This window comes from Microcaecilia unicolor, chromosome 3 (genome assembly GCF_901765095.1).
Source record: "Microcaecilia unicolor chromosome 3, aMicUni1.1, whole genome shotgun sequence".
NCBI lineage: Eukaryota > Metazoa > Chordata > Amphibia > Gymnophiona > Siphonopidae > Microcaecilia > Microcaecilia unicolor.
The window spans coordinates 517,523,738-517,542,622 of record NC_044033.1 but is presented as its reverse complement, the minus strand read 5'-3'; the positions used below and the strand labels follow the sequence as shown (position 1 = coordinate 517,542,622).

The 18,885-nt window shown below is 40.7% G+C and overlaps 1 protein-coding gene across 1 annotated transcript in view; it reads right to left on the bottom strand.

Annotated features, from left to right (window-relative positions):
• GRIK2 (glutamate ionotropic receptor kainate type subunit 2) overlaps nucleotides 1-18,885 on the bottom strand; it is a 989,144-nt gene that overhangs the window by 431,209 nt on the left and 539,050 nt on the right. The window contains exon 10 of the mRNA XM_030195188.1: nucleotides 15,040-15,243. Within this exon, the coding sequence (XP_030051048.1) occupies nucleotides 15,040-15,243 (204 nt within the window). The remainder of the gene's footprint in view (nucleotides 1-15,039; nucleotides 15,244-18,885) is intronic.

Here is an 18,885-nt window from a genome sequence, read left to right as displayed (position 1 = left end):
TTGATCTTACCACAACATCACCCTGTAACTGCAAAGACCTCTCCGGTACTATGTAAGCCACATTGAGCCTACAAATAGGTGGGGAAATGTGGGATACAAATGTAACAAATAAATAAATAAAATAAATAACAGTACTCAGATCAAGAGGAACTCTCTTTTCCTATGTGTCAAAAATGTCTGCCTTTAGATGCAAAGTTCTGTTTGCTACTTTTTTTTGGTAAATGTTGCTAAAATTTTACACATGAGAAATGTATTTTTCTTGATCCTAAGCAGCTTAGAAGGTTTCTTGAATGTAAGGCTTCTCTGAGTAGGATGACTGTAAATGACTGAATAGTGAGACACAAAAATATCCAACCCCTTGGAACTCATTATCCACAGACCTTGGAATACATCCATCTTACAAAAAAATATTGAAAACAGATCTTAAAACCTTTTACTTTGCTCTGGGAGCATGATTTCTATTGAAATGTCTTTGGCTTTGTTCCATCATGTTTGAGGGTACATTTTATACGTTTTTTTGATGCCAAGCACCTTTTGGATTTTTTGAGGGCAAGAGAGGAGATGAGGGGCCCTTTTACTAAGCCGCATAAGCATCTATGCGTGCCCAACGTGTGCCAAAAAGGCTACCACGTGGCTCTTGTGGTAAATTCATTTTTGGCGCGCATCCGAAAAATCATTTTTATTTTCAGACGTACGCATCGGATACGTGTCAAGCGCGTAGGTTATTACTGGCCGGTTACCATGTGAGTCTTTACCACTAGGTCAATGGCTGGTGGTAAGATCGCAGACCCAAAATGGATGCGCAGCAACATTTTTTAAAAGGCCTTTATTATAGGTGCGCTGAAAAATGGATCTGTGCGTGCCCAAAACCCAAGCCTATACTAATGCAAGACATTTTTCAGCGCACCTTAATAAAAGTACCTCTAGAATTACTGGGTTAGCTTCTCATATTTAAATAGATTTGTCAAAAGGACTCCGATACAAATTAACCTATGCATCCAACTTCTCCTACATAGGCACACGATTGTGGAATGCACTGCCAAAGGCTGTGAAAACAATCTATGACCACCTAAACTTCAGGAGATCATTAAAGACCTACTTATTCAGGAAAGCATTCTCCACCAACCTAACTTAGATGCCTCAACCCTGCAACGCAGCAAAACCATAGATTGTACTGGACATTATATATTCCTTCCTATTTTCTCTCCCTATGTACCTGAAGATACTAACCTTACCCGACCCTAATATCAAATTGTATTTGTTTCCATACCGGACTTGGCGATCGCCTTTATGGTATTATGTAAGCCACATTGAGCCTGCAAATAGGTGGGAAAATGTGGGATACAAATGTAACAAAGCAATAAAATAAATAAACATGTAGTTGGCTGGAAGAATTCTAGCTGGGGGTCTTCCACTTGGTTAATTATAGAATTTTCCATTATATGGTTCTAATCTTGATCCTTTATTGTGGCCTAACATTTTGTAATCTCTCTCTCTTGATTTCTTTCAATTTCCTTTTTTTTTAAATTCCTTTATTTATTTCCATATTTTAAAATCATATAGAAACATTAACAGAAATCTTAGAAATATTCCAAAGAAAATTAAATATAAAATTATAAGAAATTATAACAGTCCTTCTCCACCCACAATATTGTGTCCAAGATCTAGGAAATAATATATAAAATGCTGATACATAATATTCAATTTAAATTATTCTAGAGCAGAGGTTTCTTCAGTGGTACAATCAGGCAGCAGTTCTGGTTTGGGAAGCCACTCCAGAGGGGTTTCTCATACACTCCCTACTCTACACAAATTCTTGCAGTTTCTTGGGGTCAGAGAAAAATGTAATTATTAGATTCAAAGGAAATATAACATTTGCTAGGGAACTTTATGAAGAAGGTAGCCCCTACGGGTTATGACCCTTGACCTAAATGTCAAGAGTTCTTTCCTTCTCAATTGAGTTTCCTTATGCAAGTCTGGAAAGATACTTATTTTCTCTCCCATGAAACAGTCATTTATATGACGAAAGTATAGCCGCAACACGTTTATCTTCTCCAGTTCAAGAGCGAAAGAAACCAGTAAGGTTGCCCGCTCCTTCTCAACAGAGGTTTCCAAAAATTCTGTAAGATTTATAGCTTCATTAGGTGGTTGGTCAGCGGTTCTCAATTTTCCCTTTATGTAGTAAGATCTTGTCACTGGTGGGTGATTTTATATTGCTAAGCCCCAAATTTCCAGGAAATAAATGGTGAAACAGGAAAATTCAAGAATCTCACATTTTTCCTTCTGAGTTGATTCTCAAAGTTCTCCAATTTCCTGGCATTAGCGATTTTATCTTTAACTACTGAGTCTACCACTGCTTTAACATTTTAAATCCCTCTGGTCAATGTGTTTCTCCAGGGGGATTATCTACGAGTTGACCTCCTCCAGGGGACAAGGAAGCTAAGCCCACTTCGGATGTCTCCAAGGCCCTGCATACCAGCTCGCCCGAGCTTCCGGGTCTTGGCGGGGCTACACCTGCTGGAGGGCTGAGAGACACTCCCTCCGAACTGCTGTTTGCCGGTGGATTTGCAATTACATCCGAGGTTAACGCTGAAGTTGCCGGCGCTCGGATACCAAATGCCTCCAAGGTAGGTTGGCGTATGGTGAGGTTTGCTACCGGGCCCGAGGAGGTTGGAGCTGCGGTTTTGCCCTTTCTTTTCCCCATTTTGATATGGGGAGCGCGCCAGACTTCCAGCTCAAACCTGTGGCAAAGGAACTCACAGAGCGCACGTCTGCTCTAAGCCGCCATCTTGGACACGCCTCAATTTCCTTTTAAATCATGATTGTTTTGATCTGATAATTTTAAATGTGATAACGAATTTTTCAAAAACATTTACTTTCATATAGTTTGGTATTTTTTCTTTAATTTTCTTCTTTGTGAGTGTTCTGTTACTGTGACGGATCCCCTTCTTACACCATAGGGTAATTGAGTATATGCCAAGCTATACCTTGCATTTTGCTCTTTCTTCGCTTTAATTTTTTTTGCTTGTCTGCAATTTTTGCTTGAATCAAGCTGATGCTCGATTAGTATTGTATAAACCGCAATTTAATTAAATAACAAGCTCATCAGCACCAATAATTGTTTTATGTATCAAGCAATTATTGGCACTAAATACATTTAATTGAACTTTATGTGTGTAAATGTAGGTGCAGGATCCGCACCTAAGTTTTATGCACGATTTGAAAAAGGGGGCACAGAGATAGGAGGGTCATGGGTGAAATGGAGGCGTTCCTAAAATTAACACGCATTGTTATAGAATAATGGGGATATGCAACAAATGTAGGCGCATACATTTTGCACCATGTTTCAGTTGGCGTGATTCCCAGGCTTAAGCGCTATTGTATAAACAGCATCTAACTTTGGGTCATTTTACTAAGGCGCACCCAAAAGTGACCTTTGATGGCGTAGGCATGCGTTTTGGATGCACACTAGTCCATCTCCTCAGCGCACCTGGAAAAAAGGGGATTTTATAATGTGCCGGAAAATGTACGTCCGGCAAAGTAAAAACCAGTGAGCATCCATTTTCGACCTGAGACCTTAACACCACCCATTGACTTAGTGGTAAGGTCTCACGCGCTAACTGGGCAAAATGGTAGAGTCTATTATAAGGAACAAAATTACAGAGCATATTCAAAAGCATGGATTAATGAGACAAAGCCAACATGGATTTAGTGAAGGGAAATCTTGCCTCACCAATCTACTACATGTCTTTAAAGGTGAGCCGGTTGATATTGTGTATCTGGATTTTCAGAAGGCGTTTGACAAAGTGCCTCATGAAAGACTCCAGAGGAAATTGGAGAGTCATGGCATAGGAGGTAGTGTTCTATTGTGGATTAAAAACTGGTTAAAAGATAGAAAACAGAGAGTAGGGTTAAATGGTCAGTATTCTCAATGGAGAAGGGCAGTTAGTGGGGTTCCCCAGGGGTCTGTGTTGGGACCCCTGCTTTTTAACATATTTATAAGTGACCTAGAGATGGGAGTAACTAGTGAGGTAATTAAATTTGCTAACGACACAAAGTTATTCAAAGTAGTTAAATCGCAGGAGGAATGTGAAAAATTATAAGAGGACCTTACGAGACTGGGAGACTTGCCTGCTTATTTTCGAAGGAGAAGGGCTCCCATTTTCTGACACAAATCGGGAGATGGGCGCCCTTCTCCTAAGGGTGGCCAAACCGGTATAATCAAAAGCCAATTTTGGCCGCCCTCAACTACTTTCCGTTGCAGGGACAGCCAAAGTTCAAGGGGGCGTGTCGGCAGTGTACCGAAGGCGGGACGGGGGTGTGGTTAAGAGATGGCCTTCCTCGGCTGATAATGGAAAAAAGAAGGGCGGCCCTGACAAGCATTTGGCTGACTTTACTTGGTCCATTTATTTTCAGGACCAAGCCTCAAAAAGGTGCCCGAACTGACCAGATGACCACCGGAGCGAATTGGGGATGACCTCATCGTACTCCCCCAGTGGTCACCAACCCCCTCCCACCCTAAAAAATAAAATCATTTTTTTCCAGCCTCAAATGTCATACCCAGCTCCATGACAGCAGTATGCAGGTCCCTGGAGCAGTTTTAGTGGGTGCAGTGCACTTCAGGTAGGCGGACCCAGACCCATCCCCCCTACCTTTTACACTTGTGGTGGTAAATGTGAGCCCTCCAAAACCCACCCAAAACCTACTGTACCCACATGTAGGTGCCCCCCTTCACCCATAAGTGCTATGGTAGTGGTGTACAGTTGTGGGAAGTAGGCTTTTGGGGGGATATGGGGGGCTCAGCACCCAAGGTAAGGGAACTATGTACCTCGGAGCAATTAATGAAGTCCACTGCAGTGCCCCCTAGGGTGCCCGGTTGGTGTCCTGGCATGTGAGGGGGACCAGTGCACTACAAATGCTGGCTCCTCCCACAACCAAATGGCTTGGATTTGGCTGGTTTTGAGATGGGTGTCCTTAGTTTCCATTATCGGCAAAAACCAATGCCAGCCATCTCTAAGGCTGACCCAAATGTTGAGATTTGGCCGTCCCCGATCATATTATCGAAACGAAAGATGGCCGCCCATCTTGTTTTGATAATACGGTTGGCTCTGCCCCTTTCCGGGGCCGTACCCCGGAGATGGGCACCCTTAGAGATGGGCGCCCCCCTTCGATTATGCCCCTCTTGGTATCTAAATGGCAGATGACGTTTTATTGTGAGCAAGTGCAAAGTGATGCATGTGGGAAAGAGGAACCCGAATTATAGCTACCTCATGCAAGGTTCCTCGTTAGGAGTCACCGACCAAGAAAGGGATCTAGGTGTCGTCGTTGATGATACGTTGAAACCTTTTGCTCAGTTTGCTGCAGGAGCTAAGAAAGCAAATAGAATGTTAGATATTATTAGGAAAGGAATGGAAAACAAAAATGAGGACGTTATAATGCCTTAGTATCGCTCCATGGTGCGACCGCACCTTGAATATTGTGTTCAATTCTGGTTGCAGCATCTCAAAAAAGATATAGTGGAATTAGAAAAAGTGCAGAGAAAGGCAACGAAAATGATAAAGGGGATGGGACGACTTCCCTATGAGGAAAGGCTAAAGCGGCTAGGGCTCTTTAGCTTAGAGAAAAGGCGGCTGAGGGGAGATACGATAGAGGTCTATAAAATAATGAGTGGAGTTGAACGGTTGGATGTGAAGCGTCTGTTTACGCGTTCCAAAAATACTAGGACTAGGGGGCATGTGATGAAGCTACAAAGTAGTAAATTTAAAACGAATCGCAGAAAGCTTTTCTTCACTCAACGTGTAATTAAACTCTGGAATTCGTTGCCAGAAAAGTTTTAAAAAAGGTTTGGACGGCTTCCTAAAGGAAAAGTCCATAGACCATTATTAAATTGGACTTGGGGAAAATTCACTATTTCTGGGATAAGCAGCATAAAATGTTTTGTATTTTTTTGAGGATCTTGCCAGGTATTACTTACTGCACTGACTCAATTTTAAATCAAAACAATCCTTTTTTGAAGTCATGTTGGCTGAGATATGATACCAATTTTAAATCAAGTCATCCCCAAGTGGAATTAACATCTTTGTCACAGTCCTTTCATTCTTCTCAGATAGAACAAAATTCTAGCTTGCTTTCCTGCTACCCAAGGCTCCCGACAAGCATTTAGGGAGAGATTCTCTATATGGCGCCTGGAAAATCCATGGGAAAATCATTTATGCCTAAGCATATTCTATATGATTTAGGTGTGGCATATACAATACGCTTAGTTGATATTACAGCGCCTAAAACGACGCACATCCTTTTACACCAATGAAAACATGGTATAAATCCCTGAGTGTAGATTTATGCAGACTGGGCCATATTCCATTACAAAACGCCTAGATTTGGGAATGCCCGTGAAATGCCCATGTCTCTGCCCATACCCATGCCCCTTTTGAACTGTGCACTTAAGAATTTAGACACAGTTCATTACAGCATAGGCTTAATGAGTTATGCACTTAAATTCTAATTATTGCCAATTAGCACTCATTATTGCTTATTAAGTGCTGTTAACAACACTGGCTTGTTAAGCCAATTAAGTTGCATGCATTGTTACGGAATACGCTTAGAATTAGCTGCAGAATACTAGGCGTGATATACGCAATCCAGCAGTTAGGGGGAAATTCTATAGATAATGCTAAAAAGTGGGCATTGGAAAACATTGGTGCTAAGCGCTCTTCTTTATGGAATTGCGTGTAGCACTGATTCCCGTGAATAACTTTGGGCACCAGACTTACAGCTGCTAAAACCTGGTGTAAATTCTGGTGCCATGAGGCAGTATTCTACAACTATGCACACACATTTTCAAAATGCCCCTGACACGCCCATGTGATACCATATATGATATGCCCGTATATGATACCAATTGCACGTTTTCCCCTTTTTTACCTGATTGTTCATTACATCATCCATGTTTCTATATATATTACCAATTGTATCTGTACTCTGAAATGGCATAAGTCATGACAGAAAATTGTAAGCCACATTGAGCCTGCAATGAGTTGGGAAAATGTGGGATACGCATGTAGCAAAATAAATAAATATGAGATTCCCAGTGTTATCAGTCTGTAGCATATTGATAAAGGATTACACCAGGCTTGAACAGAAATAAATATATTTCAGCCGTGGGCTGCTTGATATGCATGTGTTTGATGAATATCTACTTGTATAACACTGCTATTTATTTTTCACTTCTCACTCTTGAAAGTACGAAAAGATGCTGAAGTTTATATTTGGTAGTGTGGTGGGTATCTGTATCAAATTAAACGTACCTCATATATCAGTTACACATATCCAGTTCTTCACTTTACATTATCTCGTCCCTTTATTTCTTTACCTCTCTGTTCTTCCACTCATGCATTTGCTATCCTATTTCTCCCTTGTCTATCAGCTTAAGATCATAAACGTTTCCAAACCGGCTCAAACCAATGGTCTTCCAAGCCCTGTATCCTGTGTCCAGCAGTGGTTAGTCTAGACCGCTTGCTAGTGCCCATCAAATCCCAAATAGGCCCATTGCGTATTGCTGTTGGATCTGAGGAAAGGGGGAGTAGGAGGAGTAGGCTCTTGAACAACACTAGTAGGCGACGTAGATTAGGAACAATCTCTTTATTTAAATATACACTCGACTCAACACAGCCGTGTTTCAGCGCTACAGACGCCTTCTTCAGTTGTCTTGTGATATATAAATATACGAATATTAAGCTCAAAGAGAATGAAAGCAAGGCTTCTGCTACAATTGTAATCCACTGCCGATGCAGGAAAAAAAGCTCAGTGTATTCAATTGTGAAGTGCAATTGAATACGCTGAGCTTTTTTTCCTGCATCGGCAGTGGATTACAATTGTAGCAGAAGCCTTGCTTTCATTCTCTTTGAGCTTAATATTCGTATATTTATATATCACAAGACAACTGAAGAAGGCGTCTGTAGCGCTGAAACACGGCTGTGTTGAGTCGAGTGTATATTTAAATAAAGAGATTGTTCCTAATCTACGTCGCCTACTAGTGTTGTTCAAGAGCCTACTCCTCCTACTCCCCCTTTCCTCAGATTCTACTTTTCGTAGGAATTTGTGTACCTCCATCCTTGTGGTGGTTTGGCTTGCTGCTCCTATGGCTGTTGACCAGAAGTGGAACCTGGAGATGCCTAAGGTTACCTAGCTATATAATGTTTTATGAGGCGGAAACATCCAAATCTTTTTCAATCTGGGCTAAATCACTAGCTTTGAACGCAATTTCTGGTAGCAAATTCCACAGTTTAATTATGTACTGAATGAGTTCCTTGTACTACGTTTTCTTGGATGTCTTGAAGCTATTTTTTTGCCCTAGGCTTTCACCCACTGCTTCTAAAAACCATACAGGTCTTCCTAAGATAAAGATTTGTTGTTCAACATTATGGTGCATGCTTCTCATTACTAGGTTATCATAAATTGTTTCCGTAGGTCTTGTACTAATTAGCATGGTGAGTCCACAGAGTAATTATAGTTTGTACAAATCATCATGTCTAGTATTATAATCTGCAAATTAATGCATGCCTTCAGTCTTGGAGTAATTCTACTTTTTATAAAGCAATAATTCCCTTAGTAAACAATTTTGTACAGCTACCTAATGTCTTTCTATCTACCTTATATGGCAAAAATACTGCTAGGGTTCACTGGAGCTGTTTTGACACCCGGTTACAGATGGGGCAGCAACAGAGAGGGACTGCTGCTGCCCCATACCACTAAACCACTATCGATGGCCTCTGGGTGAGTCCCAGGGGTAGCCGAGAGTCCTAGGGGTGGGAAGAGGTTGGGTAAGGATACATGGGAGAGAGCCATTGTATCAGGGGGGAGATCATTGAAAGGGATTGAGGGGGACCTCAGATCAGGGGTTATGCTAGGGGTATGTTTTGATCAGGACATGGAGGGGGATTGGTGGCCTCAGATAAGAGTGGCTGGTCTGCTCAGGGGTGATCAGATCAGTGAGGTGGAAAAGGTAGTGCCCCCACATCTGTGCCATTTTTTTGCATTTCAACGTATGTATTTCTGAATCCTCACACATATGTTGCAGTGCTGAATTTGACATTTCTATGTGGCAGCGTGGTCATCATCAAAGTTACTGACACGTACATTACTAAAATGGACCTGACACTGGACGTGGCTGCCACACAGATCCATTCATCTTAGAAAAGGGTCTATATCAGCAGGACCTTTTATAGAATACATGCATAATTGTATAAGTTATAGCTTGAACATCTCAAATCTAGCCTTGTATGTTCTTTCTAAATTATTGCTCTTAATGTTTCAACACACCTGGTGTAAGCAGCTAGTAGTGGCTTTGGAGGATCAGAGAGAACAAACAACCCCCGCTGCTGTGTTCATCATTTTCAGGGGACTATAAATGGGGTTAAATCTGAGGCTAGTGTGGACGTAGGGGCTGGGACTTGGACTGGGGCTGGTGCCAGCTTCAGAATGTGATTGGACAGGAGTAAAGGCGTCCTACGTATGTATACCAGCTGATAGGCACCATTTTCGAACCCTCTTAGAGAGAGGAGTCACAAATCGAAAAAAGGTAGGTATTCAGAAGTGGGCAGTTATTCTAGAGATTGAGTAAGTACATGAGCAATAAGACTAAACACGCGCACAGTATAACGATAATATGTTTTGGGTTGCAGGGCGACTACAGTTGACTTCAGCTCCTTAGGAAGCGAACGCGAAACAGGGGCTCGCTGTAGAGCGAACCTACAAAGAAAGCCCGTATAACAAGATAAGTGCTAAAAGCTGTAAAGTTATAAGTAAAATATTTGCCAGTAAGCAACTTAAGAGGAGTTTAAGACTAATGAGGATGCCCACTAGTGACCGCACTGGATAACTAAAAAACCAGCGGCTAAGCGGAGCGGTGAGATCTATGATTGAGGGATCTACACCGGGAATATGGTCTATTTACCGCTTTATACAAGACAGAGAGTGTGTGTGTTTTCACAGTTTGCTTGTACATACTAGATTTAGAATTCAGGTTGCAAACGTTGGATACATTGAATTATTAACATATAGATAGGTAGGAGAGTAAGAGGAGTTAGAAAATAAGGTGACTAATTTAAAGAAAGGTGCATATGAGGTCAGAAAGATGGTTAAATATTATCTCAGCTAGGGTAGGAGTGGATAAACATGTCCTGCTGCAGTATATGCAGCCCGTGTCACTCCTAGTGTGTGAGTGAGACTAACAAGTTAGTTACTTCATCCATTAATTTCTTCCATTAAACATAAGTGAACTGATGCAGAGAAACGATCAGCGTTTGACGCGAGGGCGGGGCCCAGAGACTGTGATTTTTGTGGCTTCAGAGCTTTGAACATACGAACCTTGGCTTCAGTGACGTCAGCAGACAATAGAACGTTGAGGGTGAGTTTTATATATATAGATGTGCTGCCTTCTGAGCTCTTCACCTGCTTCCTCTGCTCCTTTGTACATTGGGAGAGCAATTTCCAGCACTCAGAACAAGGAGAAAGTGGCCTCTGTAAAGCAGATACCATATATCTGACAGTGCTGGAGCATATATCTGGTGTACGGACAACTGACTGCTCCCAGTTAAGAAAGCAATGTATATATGAAGCCAACAGATGCGGACATATCTTGAATGTATTTGAAGACTCCTGTAATATTGCAGTGTTCCAGTAAAGCTGAGTCTGCATTTCATATAGAAAGAGGAGAGGAGCCCCCTTCATCCTAACGAAGGTAGCAAAGTGAAATCATAGTGGGACAGGCCTCGGAAGTGGTGCAGAAAAAGATACAAGAACCCTAGCCGCTAATCAAAGGTAGCACGTCTCCCCAACCGAATCGGAAAGCAGGCCAGACAAAGAAACCACTATACTGCAAAGGGTGGAAAAAGTGCCAAATCAGAGGATAGGATCCTTACTCCTTATGGGACAGGTCTCTACCAAGGTCATAGAGGAAACGGGAAGACCTGAAAATAGAAGGTCTGACACTTGCAGGATTGTCCAAGTTGCAATTGGAGCCTACGACCTTGGACCCACGAGCAAAGTCCACGACTGATTGTACTTGAACCACATCAACAACAAACACTCACACACTAAACAGCACAATTACCAGTTGACTGGATACACCCTTGAGAAAAAGAAGCAGAGCATAACTGGGTACCATATCATAAACACCCACAAAGTCATATACCCTCTTCCTTCATCATTTTCATACTTTTACACGCACACTCCTTCTTTACTTCACAAACTTAGTCCAGATAAACCTCACTTCATAAAAAACATTACCCCTAACAACACTACACTCTCCTCCATGAGTTCATTCTTAGAAGTCATTTAACACGCAACAGATCACATAGGATCCCCTGAGAAAGTGCAAAAACGAAAGCACTCACTATTACACCATGGTATGGGATTTGCGTTACAAGACGTATGAGGAGAGACTTGCTGAACTAAACATGTATACTCTGGAGGAAAGGAGAAACAGGGGTGATATGATACAGATGTTCAAATATTTGAAAGGTATTAATCCGCAAACGAACCTTTTCCGGAGATGGGAAGGTGGTAGAACGAGAGGACATGAAATGAGATTGAAGGGGGGCAGACTCAAGAAAAATGTCAGGAAGTATTTTTTCACGGAGAGAGTAGTGGATGCTTGGAATGCCCTCCCGCGGGAGGTGGTGGAAATGAAAACGGTAACGGAATTCAAACATGCGTGGGATAAGCATAAAGGAATCCTGTGCCGAAGGAAGGGATCCTCAGGAGCTTAGTCAGGATCGGGAGGCGGGGCTGGTGGTTGGGAGGCGGGGATAGTGCTGGACAGACTTGTACGGTCTGTGCCAGGGCCGGTGGTGGGCAGCGGGACTGGTGGTTGGGAGGCGGGGATAGTGCTGGACAGACTTGTACGGTCTGTGCCGGAGCCGGGGTTGAGAGGCGGGGCTGGTGGTTGGGAGGTGGGGATGGTGCTGGGCAGACTTGTGTGGTCTGTGCCGGAACCGGTGGTTGGGAGGCGGAGATAGTGCTGGGAAGACTTATACGGTCTGTGCCCTGAAGAGCACAGGTACACAAAAAGCAGCAAATATGAGTTATCTTGTTGGGTAGACTGGATGGACCGTGCAGGTCTTTTTCTGCCGTCATCTACTATGTTACTATGTTACCAAGGAGCCAGAATGAACGTAATGAAATTACTCCTAGGAATCTACTCCTTAACATTGGTCCAAATACTGTTAGCCACACCTCTCGATGGTTATAACACCATACCAATACTACACAGCCAATTCAGGATTACCAGACACACCAACCTCAACCAAACTGGCAAAAGAACTTACAATAGCAAAACATTATCCCACAAACAAACTGCACAACCAACACAAAAAAGCTCTAATAAATCCAAATCAACATACAAACGACAACTAATAAAGGTTCCCACTTTCACCATTATGGAAGATCCATACCTTACAATTCAAATAGATTACATCAATGCCAGATCAACAGTAAACAAAACAGAAATTATAAAAGATTGAATCACATCGGAAACCTTAGATTTACTCTTCATCAGCGAAACCTGGATCCTTGACCAAAAAGATCTCATAATACTGGACCTTTGCCCTCTGGGATACAACATTACATACTAGACCAGAATAGGTAAAAGAAGTGGAGGCATTGCCATAATCTACAGATCCATCTCACATTAGAAACCACTGCTGAATCAATCACACCTCAACTAGAAATTGCCTCAATCAGATTGCAACATAAAAGTGTAGCCGGCAATCTAAATTGTGTCCTATTCTACAGACCGCCAGGCACTTGGAGCGAAGCATATATAACCTTAATGGATTTCATATCAGCCACTTGTACATCTAACTGAAACATACTAGTCATTGGGGACATAAACCTTCATTTAGAAGACCCAAACTCAACTGGTGTCCAAGATTGTAAGGAATTCTTCCAACTATGGGATTTCGAATGGCACATCCGAATGCCACCCATAGAAAAGGCCACACAGTTGACCTGCTACCATTAAATTCGCATCAGACCAAATCATTAAAGTCATTGACCACAAATGGACAGAAATTCCATGGTCAGATCACTTCAAATTAAATCTGACCCTGCACTGGCTGAAGAATGTGCATCTCAAAGCTGATATAGTAACTTAGTAACATAGTAAATGACGGCAGAAAAAGACCTGCATGGTCCATCCAGTCTGCCCTACAAGATAAACTCATATGTGCTACTTTTTGTGTATACCTTACCTTGATTTGTACCTGCCCTTTTCAGATGAAAACAAATCTTACCAAACCAGAGGTAAAGTGGACAGAACTGCATTTTTCAATCAATTTACGACAACAACTGGTCTATTCCATTTGATACCATCAACTATCTTGCAGATTGGGAATTGAGATGTATCACTGTTCTAAATTAATTAGCTCCTTTATGAACAAAAACCATTCACAAACCACACAGGACCCCATGGTTCAACGAAAATGTGAAACAATTAAAATCTAGAACCAGACAACTCGAATGAGCCTGGAGAAAAAACAAAAATGATCAAAATCTAAACACTTGGAAATAATCACATAGAAAATGCAAATATGAAATAAAAAAATCCAAACGAAAGTACTATAATGAACAACTAGGTTCTGACTACAAAGACATGAAAAAGTTATACAAGCTACTGGATAAATTACTAGACACAAAACCAGTGTCCTCAACAAAATCAGGAATCCCTATAGCAGATGATCTTGCTAACTACTTCAAAGGCAAAATTGTCGATCTACGCAAAAATATGTCACACGACTACACCAACCTTGATACCTTCCTTAATGAGCTAGACCCATGCTCAGAAGAATACCCAGCCGACCGAACTTGGACAAATTTCACCCAGATCTCTACAGCCTACTGTCAATTGGACACCTGCTCCAATTATCTAATGACCCCCCCCCCCCGCTCGATTCATCACTGAACTTACCTCCCACTTCAACTTCTTGTTCCAGCATATTCCCCAAAGACAAAGGTAATATACTACTCACACCATTACCAAAAGACACCAAAAAGAAAACGAACAATATCGCCAACTACCGACCTGTGGCATCCATCCCACTTAAAACCAAACTGATGGAAAGCATTGTAGCTAAACGACTTACTGAATGCTTATGTACAGGCAGTACACACTTAAATTTATGCACATATCAGGCATGCAATTTTCTAAATTCCTATTTGCATGGGGAAAGCACTGGTTTACTTGCAGAGATGTTTCGAAAATTACCCTGTTAGGATCATTTTGTCAACATGCATCATTTCATACTTATCCACATTCAAGTTTATCATCTACCATTTTGATACCCATTCCTCCAGTACAAGAAAGTAATTACAATCATTGTTCTCTCTAAGATGAGCAAGAGTCTTCCAACTGCATTTCTGCCAGTTGGGGGCAGTGATTCAATACTATGTTTCCAATTGCTAGGGGCAGGCAAGTTCCCTGGAGTCCTGCAGATCTTGCCTGTCGCTCACTACTAAAAATGTGATAGTGAAACAGCTCCCCCAGTGGCAGGACTGTAGGTGGAGGACTCCTGTCCAGTTTAAAGGGTACAGTGTTCACAATCAGCTTGCGATGAAAGAACTATGAAAAATCTGGGTCATCTGCAGATTTCATTATCTTATTCATTACTCCATTTTGCATTCATTAATGAATGGAGTCAGCAATACTGGTCCAAGAACAGATCCCTTGGGCATATACTATTATCCTCTCTCCACCAGGAAAATTGACCATTTAGTCTAAATCATTGTTTGCAATCCTTGGTCTAGTTATGTAGTATACCACTTCTTTTCTTGTGTCATTTTACTTTGCTCTTGTGAGGGATTTTATCAAATACCTTTTGAAAATCAAGATACAATATATCAACTAGCTGTCCCTTATCTACATGTTTATTTATATGGAAAGTATGCATAGGCTTCCAAGCATCATGGGCAACATCAAAACTATTCTAAATTAAAATACATAACTATATAAATTCAAAAATAAGGGATTAAAAAACTTACATGATCCATTAGTTCACGAACCATCCCATTCCACTGATTAGCATCGTCTTGCGCTCCATATTTCCCATCCTCCACCACCCTAATATCATAAGTAAATCCAAGGATTGTTGCTAGGTCCTTTAGGAGGTCAATGCAGTAACCTTCAAATCGATCATTCCCGTAAAGAGGCTTGTCTGATTTCTTGAACATCACATACGGTTCTTCCTATAGCAAATGATGAAAAGAAAAGGACTGAATGACATAATCCTGTTTTAATTAGTAAGGAGCCTTGCTTTAAATTACATGGTATCTTGCTAAATAATATGGACTCTTGCTTAAATAGAATGGAATCTTGCCTAAATAGTATGGAATCTTGCTTTAAGTAGAATGGAATCTTGCTTTAAGTAGAATGGAATCTTGCTTAAATAGCATGGAATCTTGCCTAAATAGTATGGAGTCTTGCTTTAAGTAGCATGGAATCTTGCTTAAATAGTATGGAATCTTGCTTTAAGTAGAATGGAATCTTGCTTTAAGTAGCATGGAATCTTGCCTAAATAGTATGGAATCTTGCTTTAAGTAGAATGGAATCTTGCTTAAATAGCATGGAATCTTGCCTAAATAGTATGGAATCTTGCTTTAAGTAGCTTGGAATCTTGCTTAAATAGCATGGAATCTTGGCTAAATAGTATGGAATCTTGCTTAAATAGCACGCAATCTTGCCTAAATAGTATGGAATCTTGCTTTAAGTAGTATGGAATCTTGCCTACATAGTATGGAATCTTGCTTTAAGTAGTATGGAATCTTGCTTAAATAGCATGCAATCTTGCCTAAATAGTATGGAATCTTGCTTTAAGTAGTATGGAATCTTGCTTTAAGTAGTATGGAATCTTGCTTAAATAGTATGGAATCTTGCCTAAATAGTATGGAATCTTGCTTAAATAGCATGGAATCTTGGCTAAATAGTATGGAATCTTGCTTAAATAGCACGCAATCTTGCCTAAATAGTATGGAATCTTGCTTTAAGTAGTATGGAATCTTGCCTACATAGTATGGAATCTTGCTTTAAGTAGTATGGAATCTTGCTTAAATAGCATGCAATCTTGCCTAAATAGTATGGAATCTTGCTTTAAGTAGTATGGAATCTTGCTTTAAGTAGTATGGAATCTTGCTTAAATAGTATGGAATCTTGCCTAAATAGTATGGAATCTTGCTTTAAATAGTATGGAATCTTGGTTTAAGTAGTGTTGAATCTTGTTTAAATAGTATGTAACCTTGTTTTTAAAAGTATGGAATCTTGCTTTAAATAATATGATATCTTGCTTAAATAGTATGGAATCTTGCTTTAAGTAGTATGGAATCTTGCTTAAATAGCACGCAATCTTGCCTAAATAGTATGGAATCTTGCTTTAAGTAGTATGGAATCTTGCTTTAAGTAGCATGCAATCTTGCCTAAATAGTATGGAATCTTGCTTTAAGTAGTATGGAATTTTGCCTAAATGGTATGGAATCTTGCTTTAAGTAGTGTGGAATCTTGTTTAAATAGAATGGAATCTTGCTTTAAGTAGCATGCAATCTTGCCTAAATAGTATGGAATCTTGATTTAAGTAGTATGGAATTTTGCCTAAATGGTATGGAATCTTGCTTTAAGTAGTGTGGAATCTTGTTTAAATAGAATGGAATCTTGCTTTAAGTAGCATGCAATCTTGCCTAAATAGTATGGAATCTTACTTTAAGTAGTATGGAATCTTGCTTAAATAGCATGGAATCTTGCCTAAATAGTATGGAATCTTGTTTAACGTAATATGGAATCTTGCTTAACGTAGTGTGGAATCATGTTTAAATAGTATGTAATCTTGTTTTTAAAAGTATGGAATCTTGCTTTAAATAATATGATATCTTGCTTAAATTGTATGGTATCTTGCTTTAAAAAGCATGAAATCTTGCTTTAAGTAGTGTGGAGTCTTGCTTAAAAATTATGGAGTCTTGCTTTAAATAATATGGTATCTTGCTTTAAATAGCATGAAATCTTGCTTTAAGTGGTATGGAATCTTGCTTTAAATAGAATGGAATCTTGCTTTAAGTAGCATGGAATCTTGCCTAAATAGCATGGAATCTTGCTTAAATAGTATGGAATCTTGCTTAACGTAATATGGAATCTTGCTTAACGTAGTGGTTAATCATGTTTAAATAGTATGTAATCTTGTTTTTAAAAGTATGGAATCTTGCTTTAAGTAGTATGGAATCTTGCTTTAAATAGCAGGGAACTTTACTATTTATGGGGACTCTGCCAGGTATTGGTAACCTGGTTTGGCCACTGTTCGTACCAGGATACCAGGCTAGATGGACCCTTGTTCTGACCCAGTATGGCAATTCTCCAGTTCTTAATTTATTAATAATCAAGATATGTCCTGCATACTGGCATTCTGGACTGATTTATAAAGGCCAGATGCATCAGTTTGGGTTTGGAAAGGTCAACTGACAGCACTTGAGTGTTATAATAGGAAAATGTTCGGAAGCGGATATCAGTTCCTGCTACTGAGATACCTTACGATCAGCAGTCGAGCGATCACACAAACCATTATACCAATTAGGCACAGCTTTGGTGAATTCTGCCTATTACCATGGCAGAGTTCACCTTGAATTCATTGAGGGATAGGGGGACTGAAACTATTTTCTCTAAGCACATATGTGAAAGCACTGTAGCCCAACCTCACTAAATCCAATCTACAATACAGTTTTCCCCCTAGCGTATCACATATTAATGGCTATTGGATTCATTGTGCATAAGCCCATTTCTTTGAAAATAAAACTCAGTCTAACAATGTGGTTAATTGTCAATTGTAAAAACTTTAATAGCCTCGCTGCAGCTCTGATCTCTCTGCCAATTTAGGCTAAACGAGCCCCATATCCCAACTGGTGGGCAATTCATCCAGAATGGGACACTGTCTCTACATATTGTATAAAGTACTTCATTACATGCCTACCACTGGCATAACACTTTTAGCCTGGCAGGAATGCCAGGTCTCAGCGCTGGAAAAGATTACCATTAAAAATATGCTGTGATAATACGTGCCAGGCTATTATGGGAAAAATTCTTGACTCCCCCCGGCACTGACTTAGAGAGCAAATCTGCAGTGATACTTCTGTCACATCATATTGTACTAAATTGCTATTGATTATCACAGATATTTCTTTTTTCTAGCAAGTCAGAAACACTTTTTCATACCTTTCAGTTTCCGCAAACCTGTTCAAAAGAAAAATATTCTGAAATATATCAAACCAGAACTAATCTTTCAGGTGTACATTCAGCAGGTTTTTTTTTTCCTACAAAATTTGTCAGGTTTTCTGTGCAAAAAAACATAGAAAGATTTGCGGCTATCATATACTGTAGTAATTGCTCAAATGGCAATGCTGGAACTGCAGAGCCTCTAAGTTAACTGCAGAGGGTGTTTCCCACAGCTGTAAACTAGGTACTATCATTTTTGCAACTGTTTGAACCAGTGATGTAGCTATGTGGGGCCACGGGGGCCTGGGCTCCCGTAGATTTGGCCCTGGACCCCCCTGCCGACGCAAGGCTTCCTTCTGTTTGTGAGTCTGACGTCCTGCACGAACGAAGCCTTGCACCAGAAGAAGAGGGTGTTCCCCACAGCTGTAAACTAGGTACTATCATTTTTGCAACTGTTTGAACCAGTGACGTAGCTATGTGGGGCCACGGGGGCCTGGGCTCCCGTAGATTTGGCCCTGGACCCCCCTGCCGACGCAAGGCTTCGTTCTGTTTCTGAGTCTGACGTCCTGCACGAACGAAGCCTTGCGCCAGAAGAAGAGGGTGTTCCCCACAGCTGTAAACTAGGTACTATCATTTTTGCA